Source organism: Ambystoma mexicanum, chromosome 14, assembly GCF_040938575.1.
Source record: "Ambystoma mexicanum isolate Mex_15411 chromosome 14, UKY_AmexF1_1, whole genome shotgun sequence".
NCBI lineage: Eukaryota > Metazoa > Chordata > Amphibia > Caudata > Ambystomatidae > Ambystoma > Ambystoma mexicanum.
Window position 1 is genome coordinate 188259768 of NC_090940.1, and position 21819 is coordinate 188281586.

The following is a 21819-nucleotide window of genomic DNA, read 5'->3' on the forward strand; positions in this document are numbered from 1 at the left end:
GCCTTTGCCAGGTACTGCTATAAGATGCATAAGTGCTCGCACATGCGATCATTAATGAGCAGTTAGTACTGTTACGGCTGTGCCTGTCAAGTGCCTTTGCCATGCCTACACACAAGCCCAAACTGTTGGCATTGCCAATGCTTGTTTCAATTTGTCCCGGCAATTGGAGAATGGTTCCCAGAGGCTTGACCTAGAAAGTATTAGATGATTTTAGGAAAGGCATTATTGAGGTGTGTACTTCATGTACACCGGTGACCTCTCCGAGGTGCTGCCAAATCTCAGATATATAGGGCGATTTACTGTGGTGGCTGTTCTGTCCTCTGCTATAGCACTCATACCAGGCCCTTTCTCAGGATTCGAGATGGCTTTGCGGGTAGAACCTTTTTCCAGACTCGGATGCTATCACGTGCCTCTTGAGATCCCCATTGTATCAGGGATTACTACTCTAGATCAGGCCCGTGGCTTCTCTCCTTGTATCACGGTCTGGGATCAGGCATGCAGCTGCTAATTTTGTATCCGTGGTTAGGTTTGAACTGTTGTATTTCTTTTCATCTGCATCAAAAGGGTCACCATTTTAAAAGATACATTACAAGGTCACTTGCTACAAAGTTCGACACACCTATTTTAAAATGCAAAATGTGTTCAAATGTTGACAGAAACACAGTCAAAATAAGATTGTAATATCTAAATATAGGTGGCTGGGGGGGTTCCCCCTTGCTCCCTTTTCCCATAGAACCCTGGATGAAATGGACAATTCTGAAATACACACTTGAATTAAATGTTAGCTTTTTATTCAGTTTCTTGCCTTTCTAATCAGCTCTTCACCCCCTGCCCACCTTTCATGCCTGTTCACACCAATTTCCATTCCAAATTTCCCATTCTCATAGCAAGATCTACACATTAACCTAAAATGTCTATACTTTAAGCCTGTCTCGATTTTTGCATGTCTATATGACTCCATACCATTGTGTTAAAGGTGCTAATTCAGCGCCAGTCAGGGGGACGCACATACCAACCTGAAGAGTAAAGAAGGGGAACTGTGGGGGCAGCTACATGGGGAATGACCCACGTATTCTAAGCAACTGACCCCCCGCATAAAGCGCTTCTCTGGGAAAGGATGGGGGTAATGATGCATTGGGTGTACACACAGATCAAAACACTGCCCTATAGTTAGCTAAAGGAGGGGAATGGTACAAAATAGCGCCATCGTAAACATGCCTAGTGGGAAATCCCTCGGGTCGGGCTGGATCTGGGAAACCAAAATCTGAAAACACGTGACCAGTACGACAGGTATCTGCAAAAAAGGGGGGGGTTGGGACTTGAGCTACTCATTACGAGAAATATAATCTATCTAGAACAAGATGATGTAATTACATGGCGGTCAGCCAAACCAGCTGTCCATTACGACAGCAGGGAAAAATGGCTCTGTACCAGTGTGCCAGTCACATGACCTCTGATGCTCATCGGCAGGCTGCTGTGTGAGAGGAACACTGGACGGAGTGGCTTTCCTGGAAGAACCAACCAGATGTTAAGTTCATGAGCTCTGGGGCGGTGGGCATCCTCCAAAGTATCTACCACAAGGTTTGCAAAGGTCACCATCCAACAGTTATCGTGTGAATTTCCCCTTTCCCACCAGCTGCATGGTGTCTCGTGTTCCATTCTCAATGATGCTGTCCAATGGCAGTGTATTAAAGTTCATACGGTCAGCACAAATGTTTCTTTAGTAATAATTGTTCTTGGGTGAGGTGTGGACAAATTTGGTACCACACAGGTAGGCATTGTAATGGAAAACTGTTAAACTGTTAACTTCAACTTTCGCTTCACTAATCAACATACATTTCAAGGAGCTGATGTCCACGAACCAATGAAATACCTGGGAAACAGAGAAAAAATAAATTCTCCAACTTGTGTTTCGATAGATTTCCACCCATTATATTTCTTGGTATAAAACTACTGTTCGTATTCCATTCAGATGTCAGCCTTTCAATAGATTTGTTTGATTTGTGCTCACCCAGCTGTAATAAACAGCATTGCTTCTTGCCTGTCTTTGCTCTACTTTTTGAGCATGTGGTTCTTATTATGGTGGAATTGGTGGACCCCTGACTACACCATCTTGGATCAAACCTGCGGCTTCTCCCCTTGTATCATGATTTGGTCTGTGTTCAGACTACTTGTGGCTCCCTTCACTGAATCTCTTTGACCCTGTAATCATTTCATCTGATGTTGTATCGGGGTCCACCTGGGTCTCTCATGTCACCTACAGTGGTGAGCACTACTCACTCCGGACACTATTCTTTTCCTGGCCCTTGGTGTGGAACTGGAGCTCCGGCATTCCACATCCTACTCGGCCTCCAGTGAACAGGTTCTTCAGTGCAGCAAATTGCATCTGGAGAAGGCTGCCATCTGGCTTAAAGGGGGGAGTTCACTCAGAAATGGTATGCTTTCAAATGATTGCCCATATAAAACATATATTAGGAATATTTGTACAAAAAGTTCCTATGTAAACTATACGTGAAATGAGCCTTAAAGTCCAGGTTTTCAAAGACTACTAGGCATCTGTTTTATGAAGCACTTTTGTGTGCTTCAGTTAAGCTCTGCTCTCGCGGCAACAATCGAGCAAAGCCCCCCAACTAGTAGTTTTTGCTGATAACTGCCAGAGAGTGGAGCAGTTACCAAGGCTTCGACAGCACCTGTGCAGCTTTGTAGTGCGTAATGCGTCCTGGGTCTGGAGCCAAACGCAAAAAAACGAATGCTTTATTAAATATGTGAAACTGATGAAACAGGCAACAGGAACACAAAAAGGGAACTAAACAAGCTATTCAAACAGATTTTCAAAACATGGGGGCACACCAGATATACTTATTTGCTACAAGTACAAAATGCAAAAATGTAGTCCCCCAGCAGGTATCCAGAACCAGGATCCCTAGGCAACGCCCTGTGGATGACTGTGACAGGGTCGGGGGGTAATGGGGATTCCATTCAGCCTGGCGCACAAGGCCTACCATGGTGTTTGCCAGAGCCAGTAATTCTACAGGGTTAGAGCCCCACACATAAGGTATTGGCCCCTCCTACTCAGTGGGGATATAATATTCTTAAATCTAAAAAAAAGGAAGGGTATAAATATTGTAACATAACTCACATGTATACTATCAGAAATAGTAAATACCTAGACATCATCACCTCAAAGAACAAAAAATATAAGGTGTGTGCCCAACATCAAACCATCTCGCATATCGTATATTATTATGTACTCAAAGCAACAATATCATGACAAAAATATAAAAAGACATAAACATATGCACATGTTACAATGCAATATATATAAAGCATACACAATTGATAAAAAAAAAAAAACAATTATTAGAACAGGAAGTTCACAGAGCCAAATTAATTGCTGTGGGTCAACACTGTAACCACCATAGCCCGACTTACATACGTTTCGGTCCTAGATGTTATAAAATAACTGGACATTCCTCAGGGGCATCATGTATCTTGTGCTTTAACATGGCGTTTCCTTTCCACTTCTGATTCTAAACCTTAATTCTGATTTCAAAGCGGTACTCCAGTATCTGTAGGTACACAAATATATACATACATATCAATATGTAGGTGTCAAAGGTTTGACAAACTTCACCTCGCCCTAACCCTCTATACCAAAAAAAGGGGTAAATCAAGTATAAAGATACATTTATCTCTACCTGTATCGAATAGCCAAAGGGTATAAATCACGTAGGCTGTATTACGATTGTAATTCTTAGTTGAAAGGCCACTTGCCAGAGCCAGTCCTGCCCCACAGGCCGGGAAGCAAGGGGCCCCCAGTCTCTGCCCCCTTTGTCATGTTACACGTCAAAGGTACCACACTCAATCACCCAATGCCTGCCTTACTGGCCAGTGTTCTCACTTTTCCTTTATTGGACCGCAGACACCAGAAACCCAAGTAGTAAAAGAAGCAGCAATAGGAGAAGCAAATGACCCAGGAGAAAACACTGCAGTGGCCTGTGCAATTTATGGGAAGCCAGAGAGGAACAGTTTACAGAACACTGGAAAGGCAGTTATATTACTGGAGCAAAACAAAGGACCACACCCCAGAGAAACCGCTGAATCCAGAGCCGGTCAAAGACTGTTCGCAGCACCAATGCGACAAAGGGGGTGGTGTTTAGCGGATATTTCTTAAAGGCTTTGTCCCATGTAGCCTGGCCCCTGGAAAAAAATAGCAATTAGTCTTGTGGATCAGGTGAGCACTGGAGATGGAAGGGGAAGGCGCCATCAAGGGAAGAGGCTCATAAAAAGGAATGAGGAAAAACAAACGTGGCTTGTTCGGACGAGGTTCTGGTGAAGAGGAGGCAGACCAAGAGACCAGGTGAAGGCAGCAGTGGGATGGAGTGTGACTGAGACTGCGGTGGAGATTGTTACAGGTGAAGTGTTGCTTGTAAGACAGAGGTAGCCAAATGAGGGTTAGTGAAAAAGCTGGTGAGCGTGAGAAGAATGGTGAGAAGAATGTATGGAGAGTTAAAGGTGTGAATTCAAGTTGAAGGTGGGGTGGGGTGGAGAGGAGAGGAGAGGAGAGTGGAGTAGAAATGGGCTAGGAGAGTAGAGTGGGGAAGAAAATAGAGTGGAGATGTACTGTGTAGGACGCTTACAAGAGCTGGGAGGCTATTTGTGTTTCATTTTCACATTATCAGGTTTTAGCCTCATTGGTGTACTGCCAAATAATAAAAACCCTTCAACCCTCCTCTGGTGTCTGGATATCCTTCAAGCCATCTGTGACAATGCTATGGTCAGGGACATTTGCTTACACTTTTCCACGAACACTGCTGCTACACAAGGTGATCTACAGGGTGCAATCGGAAATCGTGAAACACTGTCATCACACCAAATTGACGGAGACACTTGTTTTCTAACTTGCTTGAAGTGCCAGTTTGCTTTCAAATGAAACGATTTGCACAGTGGGATCTGATAACACAACCACATCATCAAATAGTCCACCACACCACACGGCACACATCGTATTTCTAAATTAGCAAGAAGTATTTGTGTGTGAATCTAACGAGATTCACAAGATCTAAAAGATTAACTTTACTTGCCCAGTAACCTTCTTTCGAATGGATTGTGTCCTCCAACGTATTCCTCATCTTTGACATGTAATGTCCAACTTTAGCTGCTTCGGAAATTTGTTTTGGCAGAGGGAACTGTGCATAGAAAGTGTTGAGTCGATGTCCCCTCGAAGGCCTCTGATGAGGGTGACTTCATCAGAGGGTATATGTAGCACGCGCTGCACCCATTGGCCATAGTTCTGTTTTTCCGCAAACGCATTTGCTTCGTGAGAAACTCAGCGCACCTCATACTTGTGAAAATTATATCCCAATTGTTTTCGAACAACTTGGCAATTATGTCTACACTGTCGACACCTAAGTCCGATTTCAAAAAATGTAGAGATTGAGGATCGAAGATGTCCCTAACCGACCGCACCAAATCTGCCTGCTTGTTCCAGTTGCCAGTCCATGGCAGGAAAAGCCTTGAGGGAAAGTTTCCAAGTCCCCAAAGCCCTGACCTGCTGGGCCTTTGACCGATGAGTCGAGAGGACTCTCCTCAGAGGAAGAAGGCCAAGCGTTCTAGGTCAAGGAGTGGTTCCCGCCACCCGTCTTCTTCGAAGAGGAGGCACCTCAGTTCACGTTCGTCTGACGGTTCCCCCCCAGAGGGTTTCAGGCCCATCCAAAAAGTCCACACCCGCAGAATGGGAAGATTTCCATGTGGAAATGCTAAAAATCGTTGAAAAACAGTCATGCTCTGACCGATCCTTCTAAGGGAGCCCGAAAGGAGAGGTCTCGCCTAAAACATCTGCACCCTCAAGCCCGAGTAAAAGGCGTGATCCACATCGATAGCACTCGAGGCCTTGATCTGGAAAATCGAAGGATCACTCGAGACATGGGGAGAGATCGAGGTTGTTGACGCCTTTGACACCTTCGACGCCGCTGGTGCCTATGACGCCCATCAGGCCCTCGACCCCGACTAAACCGTTGATGACATCGACACCGAAACCGTCAACGCCAGCTGCGCCAATTTTGCCAGATAAACCATTACAACCTAGTGACCTTCCTAAAAAGGCACGTTCTAAGAAACCATCAGCAACTTTGTCATCGTTGAAGCCTTTGGTGTCAAAACGAGAGAAAATATACACTCAAGTCCTTAACTTTCATTTTTGAGGAGGAAGAGCGTTCAGATGAAGAGGATGCCCCCTTTGGGCTTTAATACGTTACACCTAACGTGCCTGAATGCCTTATTGTAGAAGAAAGCAAAATGCAAGACTTGTATGACAATTTACACAATGCAAGTGGAATTGACACCTCTCCAGAGCTGGAGTTCGGAAGACCAGGACCAGGGGAGCATGCTGACTCCTCTTACAGATAGCTCATGTCTAAGGTTGTCGAATACTTGGGTTGGTCTAGGTCTCCAGCACCCTATGATCAAGATGATCTAACTGACATTCTGGACAAGGGTCCACCTACTGATCCAGTTTTGCCTTTCCATGTGGCACTTCAAAAAAGGGTGGCCAGGAATTGGAAGACTCTGGAAACTAATCTGCCTGTCAACAAAAATCTTTAAAAAAAAATACCATCCCACCAGTAGCGTCCCTGGCTACCTGTCGAAACACCCCACCCTGTAGAGTCTGGTGGTCCAGGCAGCTACGGCTACTTCAAAACAAGAAGTGTAACATACCATCCCTCCTGATAGGGACGTCAAGCACGTAGATGGATGGACGCAAAAGATATTTTCTGCAGGGAGCATGGCATTAAAATCTGCAAACTCCACTTGCGCCCTTGCAAAATTTTCGTATACTCTATGGGGTGTATTTCTATGGCGGCAGAGCATATTCCCGAAGGTGATGAAAGGGACGGCTTCTTAGCTATTAAGGATTGCAAGGAAACCATGTGCCAGTCACTTCAATCTGGATTGGATTCTGCAGATAGCATCAGCCGGTCCATGGCTACCAGCACTGTGATGCGCAGATTTGCATGGTTGCGAGTCTGGTTTTGCACCTGATGTGCAGGCTAGACTTCTCAACATGCCATTTGAGGGACCTCATCTTTTTGGCAGTAAGGCTGACTAGAGCCTTTAGAAGTTCCAGACCTCAAAGGCGGCAGCCACATTTTTTGGCGCCCTGTTAGGCAACCTCTGCCTTTTCGTCCTAGCGGACAACCTTGGAGGGGTAGATCTTTTTGCTACTACTCCTCATTTGGAAGGGCGAGAGGAATGGCTGGTCAAAGTGGCCAAAGAAATTGTCCTCGAGGTGCCAAACCAGCTCAAGGAGCAGCCACTTTACCATCGCCCTCTGCAACAGCTGCTGCAAAACCACTCTGAGGGCTTGAGTCACAACTCACCAGTGGGCGGCAGACTGTCTCAGCAGCTAGACAAATGGCAAGACATTACTTCAGATGCTTGGGCTCTGGAAACAACCCATGGTTACTGCCTTCCTTTTATAAAGAAGCCTCAGAACAATCCACCGGGGAAACGTTATTTGAGGATTCCAGATCCACTCCTTGTGCAGGAAATGTTAACCCTGCTAGAGAAAGGTGCAATAGAACCGGTACCTGTAGCGGAGAGGAACAAGGGTTGGTATCCCCCCCCCCCTTATTTTGTGATCCCCAAAAAGGACAGAGGACTGAGACCCATCTTGGACTTGAGGTACTTGTCAACTTCCTCAGGAAGGACAAGTCCAAGATGGTCACACTTTCTCAGATCCTTCAGCCCCTCCAACTACCGGATTGGTTGTCATTGGACCTTCAGGATGCTTATTTTCATGTGCCAATTCATCTCAAGCACAGAAAATAACTGAGGTTCGCAGTTGGCTGCTTGCATTATCAATTTCAGTTCTGCCATTCGGGCTGACCTCCGCCCGAGGGTTTTCACCAAACTGATGGCGGTTGTGGCAGTGAGTCTCGGGAGAGGGGGGATTCACGTCTACTTCTACTTGGATGATTGGCTGATCAGGGCGTGTTCTCCGGAACAAGCCTTGGATCATCTCAACGTTACCTGCCACTCTCTCCACAGACTGGGCTTCTCCCTCAATTACAAGAAGTCCCATATGACACCTTCCCAAAAGCTCCAATACATCGGAGCTGTGATAGATACATCCCTGGGAAAGAGCTTGCCACCCGAGGTGAGGGCTCAAGACATTCTTCAGATGGTTACCAAATTTCAGAGTGCCCAAAGTCTTAGATTTCTTGAGTTGCTAGGCCTCATGGCAGCCTGCATTTTTCGGGGTGTCAGAGGCTGGCTAGAGAATGAAATCCCTTCAATGGGCTCTCAGAACACAATTATCTCAATTCTCAGGAAAGATGTCGGACCGACTTCAGATTCCAATCGGAATCTCACAGGATCTTCTGTGGTGGGCCTGCAAGGAAAATATTCTGAAGGGAGAACCCTTTTGGCAACCACAGTAGTGATGGACGCGTCACTCATGGTGTGGGGAGCCCATGCCAACGATCTGACAATCAGCGGTTGTTGGCCTCTATCGGAGTCCAAACTCTACACATCAATCTTTTGGAGCTAAAAACTTTCCTGCCCTCTGTATGGGGAAAGAATGTCCTGATAAAGACTGAAAACACAGTGGCCATATACTACCTCAGCAAGAGAGGCAGTGTTAGGGTCTCTACCACTATGCAGAGAGGCAATGCAGCTCTGGTACTGGGCAATTTAAGAAGGAATCTCTCGATCGGGAGCTCTCCTAGCCAGAGAGGTGAACACAGCACCAAACGCTCTGAGCAGGCAGAGCACAGTCTCCCACAAGTGGGAACTAGCTCAGAAAGTCCTTCAAGAGATATTCACCCTTTGGGGAACCCCTCAAGTCGATCTGTTCGCGACCGGTGTCAACCAGAAATGCGAGCAGTACTGCTCAAGGGAATTTCCCCCAAGAGGAGCTCTAAGAGACGCGTTTGTGGTGGACTGGGAGGTTCCACTACTGTACGTGGAGGATAGCTCAGCGGCAACGTGCTCGCCTTGGAAGCAAGACGGCACGGAGGAACACAGGTTCGATCCCCGGGTCCGTGCTTAGAAACCTCTGGGTATTAAGCACGTTATAAATAACCTATCATATATCATACGCGTTTCCTCCAGTCCCTGTCATTCTTCATGTAATAAGGAGGTTGAGAAGGTTCAGGAAACACATGATCCTCATTGCCCTGGTTTGGGCCAGGAGGACGTGGTACCCGGACCTTCTGGACATGTCCATCTGTCCTCTGATGCATCTTCCACAAAGAAACAACATTCTCTCGCGAGAGGAGGGTCTGGTTCTCCATCCAGAGGTCAAGACTCTCAACGGTCCCGCTTGGTTTCTGAAAGGTTGAGATACAAGGATTGGGACCTCCCGGATGCCGTAATGGACGTGTTGCTTTCAGCTAGAAGGCCAGCAACAATGTCTCTGTACTGTTCTAGTAAGTTTTGCAACTGGTGCAAAGAAAAGAATGTTGATCCTTTTCATTGTAAAACTCTGGATGTTTTGTCCTTTTTGCTTTCCTTGGCCAATAAGGGCCTTCGAGTTGGCACCATTAAGGGCTACGTGGCAGCTCTGTATATCTTTAAGCACTCATCAGAGGAATGCTCTTATTTTAAGATCCCACTGATGACTCAATTTCTGAAAGGGCTCTCTGTGTTCCCTCCATCTCCTTTTCAGGGGCTGGTTTGGGACCTTAACCTGGTTTTGAAATTCCTGATGTGTGTTCCATTTGAACCTATGCACACATGTCCGTTAAGGTTGCTAACCTTCAAGACAATACTATTGGTAGCTCTAACATCAGCCCGTAGAGTGAGCAAGTTCAAGGCACTTTCATCGAGGCCACCTTTTACCATATTCCATAAGGACATGGTTGTTTTAAGGGTAAAACCCTCCTCCTTGCCAAAGATAGTTTCGGACTTTCATTTAAGTCAGAACATTTTTCTACCTTCATTCTATCCTCCACCTCATCCTAGTAAGGAAGAGGAAAGGCTCTATAGGTTGGACCCTAGGAGAGCGTTAACATTTCACATCTCCAGAATGTCAAAATTGAGAGTGGACTCTTTATTGGATATGCAGGACACAAACTCGGCCAGGCTGTCTCCAAACGGACCTTGTCTAGATGATCATTCTCACCATATCTCAATGCTACAGACTGGCAGACAAAGACCCTCCTGAATGTTTGCAAGCTCATTCCACGAGGAGCATGGCTACATCTACAGCCAAAGGGTTGTCCACATTAACAATATCTGTGATGCTGCAACATGGTCATCAATACACACGCTTACAAAGCGTTATTCTCTGGATGCTTCCCATGCTCAAGATGTCGTTTTTGGCAATGCAGTACTTTACTCTGCCCTTGAAAATCCTTAATATACAAATTCTACAACCTCCTTCCATCATGGATACTGCTTTGGAAGTCTGTCAAAGATGAGGAATACGTTGGAGGACACAATCCATTCGAAGAACAATTTTCTTAACCCTGGTAACGTTCTTTTGACTGGATGTTCCTCCAACATATTCCTCATCGCCCTTCCAACCTACCCCACTGTAGAAGTTCCCATGCTATTACAGCTTTCGGTCCACCAAGGCTGAGTACTGTGATGCCTGTATTTATGGGCATATGTTCTTCAGGAGGAGGGGAAAAACAGAACTGAGGCCAACAGGCACCTGCGCATGCTACATATACCCTCGGATGAAGTCACCCTCGACGGAGGCCTTCGAGGGACATCGAATTGACGCCATCGATGCATGGCGCCCTCTGCCAAAAGATTTTTCCGAAGCAGCTGTAACTGGGCATTACATGTCAAAGATGAGGAATACGTTGGAGGAACAGCCAGTCGAAAGAACGTTACCAGGGGTAATTAACTTGTTCTCCTGCTGCTTGTATACGTTTAGAATACCATGTGCCCACCGAACCTCCCTGTGTTGTCATTTGAGTAAAATTACTGAAAGAGCCTCTTGTAGATTTTTGATGGAAGACCCATAAGTGTCTTAACTATGGATATATGATAATTCTGCTAGAGCGAGTGAAGTGATCCAACTGCCACCCTGCATCCTAATTTCGTCCCTTAGGCCGCTGCTTCCCATTCTGCACTCAGCCCAATCGATCAGTCTTCTAGATTTCTCCTTCCACACACCCTGGATCCCACACAACCACTAGTTCTGCATTACTACACCAGAGGTCGCAGAGCACAAGCCTAATCTTTCTTCAGCACATTTTATTCTGATTTGTAAATGAGGTTTTATATTTGCATCATAATAAGGAATTGGTGTATGGTGTTGCTTTTGCTATCTAATATGTTGTCTGCCGTATTGACTGCTCAGCGATAAACTGTCCATTGAAGAAAGCGCCCTGGTGCATGAGTAAAACCGGTTTTCGCCACAATAGACTAAACTTTATAACTCCCTTCTACCAACCATTACCTTTACAGAATTTGTACTTTATCTGTTTTGCTGCAGTTCGTTTTTAAGGTCAGCCTTTAAGTCTATGCTCTTTGTAATTTACACCTGGGTTTCGCATGTCTCTCAGCAGTCTTAAGTGTTATACTTTTCTCTCGTGAGGTCTAGAAGAATTTCAATGTTTTCAAGAATGTTTTCAAGTTGTGCAGTGCCTCAATACTCCACAATTGAATAATGAACATTTCTGGATTTCATTTTTTAAAAATATGAAAATGAGAATTTGGCAAGTAGCCTCATGTTATACAGTTTTCTGCTCTTTTATAGTAGTACGGTTTCGGCTGCATAAGAAATAAAATCCAATTAATATGTATCTTCACTTTTCTATGTACAGAGAAAAACACTGTTGGCTCTTGAGAAAGAGGATGAAGAGGAAAGAAATAAAACAATAGAAAGTTTGAAGACTGCACTAAGAACGAAACCGATGAGGTAATTCTTATTCCATCTCTTGAAAACATTACTCATTAAAGGATTACAAATTTAATTAAAAAAAAAGATTTTGCAGTGTTTTGTCGACTCGAATCAAAATCGTACTGCAAACCGACTCATGCCAGTTAAAAAAAATCAAATTCCAAAGCAATACAAAACATGTATTTTACTTCCAGCAGAGACGTTGTTTTTCAGTTGTCTTTATATACAACTTGCTTTCTCTTCGATAGGCCATCTTACAAAAAGTGCAACAACATCTACCTTATTTCAAAGTACATTCTGTTCATTTTTGTGTTCTACCATGGTATGAGTTTTTTGTTCTACATGGTTTGAAACTGTGCAGACAGCTGGGCAGGTGCACCAAGAGTCTCACTGCTCAGCACTGTGGCTCATACGACTGTGGCACTTGATCCACCTGCCAAGCTGTCTCCACAGTTTTTCAGTTCTGTGGGGTGGGCCGATTACTGGAAAATCCCATGTGCGCTGCCAATTCTGCAACACTGCCCCATCATCTAATGTGGAAAGAAGTGTTCTGGCTTTTTCGTATGCTCTTCATTTAGAAAATCCCTTGCAAAAACACCTATTTTACAAGATTAATCTTTCATAAGAAACAACCCATGAAAGGTGGCATTACTGTTGGGATGTGAGTATATCTGCGCCTTGCAAAATATGGTGAACTTTCATGGAAAGTGGTTCAAAGTTAGCAGGTACAATTTTTGTTTCTGTTTCTATGTATAGTGTCTTCTAACCTTGACAGTAGTGTTGTCCAAAGTCTGTCCGTCTGCTGTAGGTGCTTGGATGTATCTTGCAAAAAATCTGCAACCTAGGCTTATCAACATATTGTATTCAAGCACGTCTCTCACTGTGGGTACAAAGCTTAGTTTTGGCAGCCTGCTACAGAACGCCTTTGTCCAGTGAGGACTTCTCAGTTTGAGTTGCCCATGTATTTTTTTAAATAATATGAATGTTTATTTGGAAAGAACAAATTACTTACCAAGTAATTGTAAAGGATGTTGGATCCTCTGTAGTAACCAGATGAGTCAGCAAGTATACAATATTACTTTTTTTTTTTTTTTTTTACAATATGTACAGCAGCCGAGTTACTCTTAGCTACATTAAATAAGGGAGCACCCAGCCTCCTTAGTAATCATCTACTTGGGCCCAAATGCATTTACATTTGTCATTTATAAAAGAACTGGGTGTCATTTCGATCAGAAGTTATTTAAAACCTAGGCAGTAGCAGTGCGGGAAGTCCTAGGGTAAGGCGCCTTAACATAAGAGCATTGTTTGATTGAGTGACACATATTGGGTGATGAAGGAAATTTAACAGTTTTAACAATTGACAACCTGAGCCTGTATTTACACATTTACAAATAAGCGTGTTGCTGAGGGCAGAATGCAGGAAAGGAAGATCGACGGTTAGTTTGGATAGGAAATGGGAAGGTTTGTGTTGGGGGTTCATTCCATCATTAGCAGATGGAGTTTGTGCTGCATTTTGAAGAGTTCCGCAGAAGAGAGGGGTTCTTTGGTTGGGGAGTCTGTATATTAGTGGAGTGGAGCAAGTAAGAAAGAGGAGCGAATGCAGGAGGAGTCACAAGATGTACAAGGGTACTCATCGGTTGTGAAGAGACATGGAGCATAGATTTTCAGATGAGAGTACTGTGAGATGAAGTCACCAAAGCAGTGGGGGAAAGGCCATGGATGGATTTATAGATTAGTAGCATTAGAGAATCCTTGGGAGTCAACGCACAGCCAATGTTCTCCTGAACTGTTATTTACTCGGGCACCAGCATTCTGCCACCATGCATGTATGACGAGCAGTAGCACTAGCTGTCATGTATCTGCTCAACGTCTCACACAGATCAATGACTCCAGAGGCTTTGGTGCTCAGAGGGACTGGAAGAGTTGAACGTGGCCAGCTCTCATCAGAAGGAATAGCCATCTGTGAAAAACAGTCTAAAAAAGCTTAGTCTGGCACCATGTCCTTCACCTTGCAAAATCATTTGTCTGCGTCCCCTTGGCTGGTGTCACCCCTAAGAAACACCTTGTCCGTTAGTACTGGTCTCTGTGACGGCTGATCTCTACAACCAAGTCCTCATGTCGTCAGTCAAGTTCTCCCTGCTCATTGACAGAGTTCTTCTGCCAGTGTTTGTCACCTGCCTCTCTTGGTGAGATTGTGGGTCTGCAGGAGTGCATAAGCACCTTGACATTGGGAAGAGCTTTAGGCAAAATTGGGTATGGATTACTCCTCAACTCTTTTCCTACACTGCTGGCTTTTCTCTGCATAGCTATTCATCGCGCCACATGCTTATGGGAATATCCATAACACTATTCTGTTCTGACAGTCGCCACTGAATCTTCTTCCCTATGCATCTTATCTGCTGGGGGAGTGTGTGGGAAATGAGGAAGTTGGGCTGCCAGTCATCAGTTTCTGTGTAATATCAGGGAGTTGAAAGTCTGGCACTTGCACAGGACAGCTCAATCAAGCATCTTAATTTAGTCAAAGATATTAAACACTTGCGGGCCAAATATGCAAGTCAAGTGAACATACCGACTGGAAGATGAAAAGTAACGCAGCAGCATATAGATCCAAACGGGTACATGGTACCAGAATTTGCTCACACAGAGGAAAAGCTCCCCAAACCGGACACTTAAATAGGATGCAAGCATAACACATGAGAAAATCACACCAGCACCCAACCAGTATAAGAGAATGCACCCCGCCAATACAACTTGAAGGGCACCGGGCACAGAATCTGTGAACAAACTGGGCTGCTGCAGCACAAATGTTAACACAAAACATCACCAGGTGCCAACACAACATCACAGGCTATCAGACATAGGTCATGCTCTTAAAGTACTGGGGCCCCCTAACCCTAAATCAACAAGGACCTCTGACTAATGCCTCTGTTACACAGTAGGAGACTAAACAGGCTGTAAGCTAAGCAAGAACACACAGGAAGGACTTGTTAGCTCACCGACATAACAGGTGCTGACCAGAAAACACAGCTTTTGATAACCGTAGGTTTACATCTATAAACGTAAAGGAGCATGTGCAGCCCAATCACAGATATTGGCAGGCACATTCAAGACAAAGAGAATTATTACACATGAGTCTGATCATGGAACAAAGAATATGCATCCAAGCCAACTACCCTCCTGACTGATCTGATCGCTACGTGCACAGCTGACGTGAAATGCAGTGCAGCAAAAATTGAGTCATCACTGGGATGTACACACGTACCTACCCAAAAACCTAGACACACGGCAAACGAGCATACCCCAACACAAACAGCCAAACCCCCACACTCCGAAGTCTTTCACACCCATGTTAGTAACTTAATTGGTACCTAATAACCTGGGGAAGAGGATAGCTCGGGGGCAACGTACTCGCCTTGGAAGCAAGACGACACGGAGCACCACAGGTTCGATCCCCGGGTCTGTGCTTAGAAACCTTTGGGTTTTAAGCGCGTTATAAATAACCTATCGTATCATGTACAATAAAATAATTACTAAATTGGTGTGCACATTTAAACGAGCATAACCGATCACAAAAGACTTTCAACCCACAGTATAAAAGCCTGGACACAACATTCCTAAACAAGAAATCCCACACCATTTCAAACATGCCAAAAGTTCTTACTCTTTTCTATGCAAGGCTGCCCATGACCTAATAGAAGTGCTAACAAAATACAAAGTATTTACCTACTTATCTAAATAAGACTAAGTCTTATCACTGTTGCATGACTGTGATAACTAATTTATTATATGGGCACGGTCTCTGAAGGGAAAAAGGCATCCGACCAATAGGCCCAATTAAGGCAAATATCGGCCAAAAAGTCCCCGAGCACGAGGACTAGCTAGCCCAATGTTCTTTAGAAATTACCTCTTGCCCTGACTTGGAGAGCGGTCCTTCTGAAATGACTCGACAAGTGTCATGATCTCTGCTTCCAAAGGGTCAGGACTTACCCAACTCCCTTGGAAGCAGACCCATAACCCCGGTTCCGGGTGCCGGCCAGTCCCAATTGGGACCTTTTTGACCCTGTCCTGGCGCCAGTGGCACCAGGCTCATAAATATGCCCAGTCCCAGCGCTGGAAGCGCTGGGCTCATAATGCTTGGGTGGACTTACCTGCAGCAGACCATGCTGCTTACTTACCTGCCAGTTGAGCCCCTGATCCTCTTCTGTTTGGGACTACTTTTCCTGTTGGGTGGGGCAGGAGCCACTCCCTAGGTTCAGAACACTGGAACTCTTCTGGAAAGCAGGAACTCTTTTCTTACCCAGGCGAGGCCGTGGAAGGAGACACCTAAGCACTACAGGAGGCTATTTAAACCACACCCGATGGATGAATCTTGCTTTGCGTTATTCTGCATTCTCTGCAGCAGAACGCTCACCGTGTCTTCTGATCCTGTGCCTAAGGGAACAAAGGCTTACCATCCTGGAATCCAGTCTTCAGCAGCACCTTTAAAGACAAAGAAAGAACAGGTTAGCACTACGGTCTTCAGTGGCAGCGCATCTCTTACCTGGTCCAGCGGCTGTCACCAACGCCTCGCGCTGCATACCTGCATCTGAAAGACAAAGGCTTACCGACTCTTTGCACGCTCCGGAGGTCTTCGCGCTGCATTCCCGCATCTGAAAGATAAAAGAAGGTGCGTTTAGAGACATTGGGCAACTTTACTACTCACGTGCCATCACTCCTTCCCACGCCGAAATCAGCGGGTATCCCAGCACCCTTCAGCTTCTCTAAAGCTCCGAACTTGTACCTGCAAGGTAAAAGAGACAGTGCGCATCGTGAAGCAGGCAACAAGCGCTCACTTACGTGCTTCCAAGCGCTTCTATTCCTCACGCGGGTTCGATCCTCAACTCTCTTCAGCCCGCCATCCGCCATCGCCGGAACCCTGCAAAACAAGAGGTATCATTACAAAAGAACTTTACATAAGTCAAAAGCCATACTCACGTGCTCCTCGGCACCGCTCCACAGCAGCTACGCCTTACGCACTTAAAGACTTTTAAGACATTTGACGTGCCCAGAACTTACCGTTCGTGCAGTAAACGACGGACAGCAGTCCTCTGAGGTCAAGAGGCCTGCACCCTTATCCAGTGAAGAAACTGGTTACGGCACCCTGCCCCCGAGGCAGATGGAGAGCTCAGCGTTCACCTACCTAAGGTGAGATCGTTAACCTTTGGGGTCCTACAGGAGAAGAGAAAGGGAAGAGGAGAGAGGCACCCAATAACCCCAGTTCATTAATCCCATGTTTTCTATCTGCAGACATCTTACTCTCCGAGTCAGACACACAGTGCACAGATGTCCAGCCCGAGGAACCAACCGTGTGTTACACATCACCTTTGAAGACACGGCATTCACCCAGTCAAGACCGGCGCCTCTGCGGGAATCGGGTGAGCGTTACAGAACGCAAAGCCCACCGCAAAACTCCCACCCAGGCACTATGGAAACCTCGGATACCGACCAGCTAGCCCAGTTACTTGGGGAACTAAGAGCAGAAGTGCATGCAGCCCGCCAGGAAACGAATGCTCTAAGAAGGGAACTGATTATTTCCAAGGAGCGAACAGATGATCTCGCTAGACAATTGCTAGAGTCACAAGCCGGACAAACTCAGTTGCCCGCATCAGGGGCAAATCATCCTTCAACAACCCCTACGAACCCAGTGCAGATCAACCTACCCGGGAATGTGCCTCTGGCTCCGCCCGAACAATTTTCTGGTGACCCAAAGAGGTTTGCAGTATTCATTAATCAGTGCCGCTTGCACTTCTTATGCCGGCCAGCAGCCTTCCCAACAGATCAAGCTAAGGTAGCTTTCGTGCTTTCGTACCTCAGTGGCAGTGCGGCAGATTGGTCGATCCCTCTAGTTAATCAGGATGAGCCGGTTCTCCATGATTTTCAAGCTTTTCAGCTCAGCATGGAAAAACTGTTCGCAAGACATTCACTGGGGCAGGCCTTGGACAATGAGCTCCTTTCATTACGACAGGGTAATCAAGACCTTTTGGCTTATATTGCATCTTTCAACAGACTGATAGTGGAAACCCAATGGCCTGAGGACAAAAGGATTACGCTGTTTTATAGAGGTCTACGTGGAGAGCTCAAAGATGTGTTAGCCCAAGTAGTGAATCCCCCGCAAGACTGCTCGGACTATATTGACTTAGTCGTTCAAATAGACCACAGACTACAGAACAGGAAGGCCGATCGTTCCAAGTTTGATGCTCGAGTGTTTTCCAAACCACCAACTCCTATCAAAGGAGCAGACTCCGGGGAACCCATGCAAATAGGGGGCCTGAAAGGACCACTAACCCAAAAGGAGCGGGAAAGGAGAAAACAGCTGCAATTATGCCTCTATTGCGGAAACTCGGGGCACTTTCTTCGAGACTGTCTGGTGAAACCAGCCAAGAAGGCAGTAGGAGCTGCAGTTACCAGGGTCACAAACTCTGAGCAGGGAAACGACCTCGCCCGACAAGAATAGAGGTCCTCTTGCCGAGCGTTAAAACCAGTTCCGTGACCTCGCGTTTCGTGATACCTATGGTCCTCATTAGCCCTGAACATCCGGATCGATTACATGCGATTGAAGCTTACGTCGACAGCGGTGCCATCGGCAATTATGTGGATCATGAAATGGTATTGAGGATGAATCTGACTCTTTGTCCAAAGGCTGTAAAGGACGTCATTACTACGGTGGATGGTACAGAGATAGCTTCCGGACCAGTAACGCATACCACCCAAGAAGTGACGTTCGTAAGTCAAGATGGACACTATGAGAAGATAGTGTTCGATGTGATCAAGGCCCCTCAGTTCCAGATTATTCTAGGAATTCCTTGGTTAGAGAAGCACAATCCTCAGATCGATTGGCGAGCAAGAACGGTTCAGTTTCCAGAATGTGTCTCCATTTGTTACCCTCGATCTGATGTTGCACTGGCAGCAATTACTTCGGAGGTTCCCCAGTTACCTCCCGAATACCTAGAATTCCAAGATGTCTTCCGGAAGGATCAAGCTAACTCTCTACCTCCTCATAGGTCTTATGACTGTCAGATAGACCTGGTACCTGGATCTACCCCTCCTTGTAGTAGAATTTATGCCCTCACCGAGCCTGAGAATCTTCACCTCCGACAATACCTGGATCAATACCTAGCGAATGGGTTTATCCGTCCTTCCAAGTCCCCTGCTTCCTCAGCTTTGTTCTTCGTTCCAAAAAAAGAAGGGGACCTTAGAACTTGTATAGATTATCGCGCCCTGAACCAGATCACCGTTAAGAATAGATATCCGTTACCTTTGATCCCTGAACTCCTGGACCAAGTCAGAAAAGCATGCATATATACAAAGCTGGATCTTAGAGGAGCCTACCACTTGGTACGAGTGAAAGAGGGCGATGAATGGAAGACGGCCTTCCGCACCAAGTATGGGCTATTTGAATATCAGGTCATGCCCTTCGGACTTTGCAATGCCCCGGCCGCCTTTCAATATTTTATGAACAACGTCCTCAGAGAGCTCATAGATGTGTGTGTCGTTGTCTATATTGACGACATCCTCGTTTATTCTTCATCGGAAACTGAACATCGGAAACACGTGAAAATGGTCCTCGAGAGGTTGCGTCAACACAAACTTTTCGCTAAGTTGGAAAAATGTGTTTTCAACGTGACTGAAGTTGAATTCTTGGGATTCATATTATCACCTAGCGGAGTGCGTATGGATTCAAAGAAGGTCGATGCAATTCTCAAGTGGCCTTTGCCATCCTCCGTAAAAGGTGTTCAAAGCATGTTAGGCTTCGCTAACTTTTACCGCAGGTTTATCCCCGAATTCTCTCGAATAGTCCAGCCCATCACCACCCTGTTAAAGAAAAACAAACGTTTCGAATGGTCTACCGAGGCGGAACAAGCTTTCCAGAATTTGAAGACTAAATTTATCTCTGCGCCGATCTTAAAACATCCTCGCCCAGAGCTCCCCTACATTGTTGAAACTGATGCTTCCAGTCTTGCCATGGGAGCAGTTTTATCACAAAAGGACCCAGTAACCAATCAGTTGCATCCCGTGGCATTTTGGTCCCGCAAATTCTCGCCTCCTGAAATCAATTACACTATTACTGATAAGGAACTTCTGGCTATCAAGTCCGCCTTTAAGGCTTGGCGGCATTATCTTCTGGGGGCCCGACACACCGTTACTGTGATCACAGATCACCGTAACCTGCAATATTTGAAAACCGCGAAAGCTCAATCCTCTAGGCAACTCCGTTGGGCACTATTCTTTGCCGAGTTTGACTTCATAATTACCTACCGACCTGGTACGAAAAACGGTAAAGCTGACGCCCTTTCTCGGATGGGAGTGGAAGAACACTTGATCAATCCTAAACCTGTACCTATCATTCCTGAACAAAGAATTCTGGGTGTAATCGCCACACAATCCATTGAAGAAGTTAAGGATAAGGCCAGGCAACTGGTAACTCCAGCAGACATACAGAATTGGCATCTGCAGGGAAAGGACTTTACGGTGAAGGACAATCTATTGTATTTCCAAGGACGGTTATACCTGCCCAGCACAGCTTTACAGAAAAAGGTAATCTCCTGTTATCACGATTCTTTAATGGAAGGACATCCCGGTATGGCCAAAACCTCGGAAAAGATCAAGCGCTACTTCTGGTGGCCGTCTTGGAAAAAAGATATCAGAGACTTTATAATGTCCTGTGGAGTATGCGCCCAAAACAAGAGTCAAAAGGAAAAACCAGCCGGCCTCTTACGCCCTATTGACATCCCACCTCGCCCTTGGCATACGCTTTCTATGGACTTCATCACCGATCTACCTCCATGCTCCGGATACAATACGATCTTAGTAATCGTGGACCTATTCTCCAAGATGGCGCACTTCATTCCACTCAAAGGCTTACCATCAGCAGCAACTCTGGCCCGAGAATTTCTCGAAAACATCGTCCGACTGCACGGTTTTCCTTCGGTTCTAATTTCGGATCGAGGAAGTCAATTTATTTCTCATTTTTGGCGAAGTTGCTGTCGGTCGGCTCAAATTGATGTGAGACTTTCGACCAGCCACCACCCCCAAACCGACGGACAAACCGAGAGGACCAATCAAACTCTGGAACAGTATTTACGCTGCATGCTGCAACAAACTGAAAACACTTGGAAAGATATCCTTTGGATAGCCGAATATGCCTACAATAACTCTGTCCGTTCGGGAACCGGGAAGACCCCGTTCTTTCTTTTATACGGTAGTCACCCTCGAACCTCGGATTTGGATCCACTCCAAGATCTTGGAACACCAGCAGTAGACCACCTGCATTCTACTATCACCCAAGCCTTTAAGGAAGCCGTTTCTCACCTTCAAAGGGCTAAAGAAAAATACAAGAAAGGAGCAGACCAACATCGGAAGGAAGCCCCCCAATATCAAGTAGGAGATCAAGTCTGGTTATCCACCGAATATCTACCTCTAAAAGGACCACGCACATTCAACCCAAGATACCATGGTCCCTATTCAATCACTACCATAGTAAATCCGGTAGCGGTCAAGTTGGACTTGCCCCCCTCACATGAAGATACACCCGGTCTTCCACGTCTCTCTACTAAAACCCGTGCAACCTAAAACCCGACTAACTAAATCTCCAAAACCTATCCTAGTTGATGGAGAACTCGAGTTTGAAGTCAAAAGTATCCTGGATTCTAAGATCTCCAAATCTAAACTATTTTACCTGATTGACTGGAAAGGTTACGGCCCCCAAGAAAGGTCCTGGGAACCTGCAGAATATGTCCACGCGCCTCGTCTAATCAAAAGATTTCATCGAACATTTCCTAACAAGCCAAAACCCCCGGAGAAGCCCAGTTTGGGAGGGGCCTTGAGGGGGGGGGGGTGCTGTCATGATCTCTGCTTCCAAAGGGTCAGGACTTACCCAACTCCCTTGGAAGCAGACCCATAACCCCGGTTCCGGGTGCCGG

General features: G+C 45.8%; 1 protein-coding gene across 4 annotated transcripts in view; it reads left to right on the plus strand.

Moving 5' to 3' along the window:
• The window catches only part of DAAM1 (dishevelled associated activator of morphogenesis 1), an 896952-nt gene that overhangs the window by 665403 nt on the left and 209730 nt on the right, over window positions 1–21819 (plus strand). For all 4 annotated transcript variants that reach the window (XM_069638889.1, XM_069638892.1, XM_069638891.1 and 1 more), the window contains one exon: window positions 11784–11878. In XM_069638889.1, coding sequence (XP_069494990.1) covers window positions 11784–11878 — 95 coding nt within the window. The remainder of the gene's footprint in view (window positions 1–11783; window positions 11879–21819) is intronic.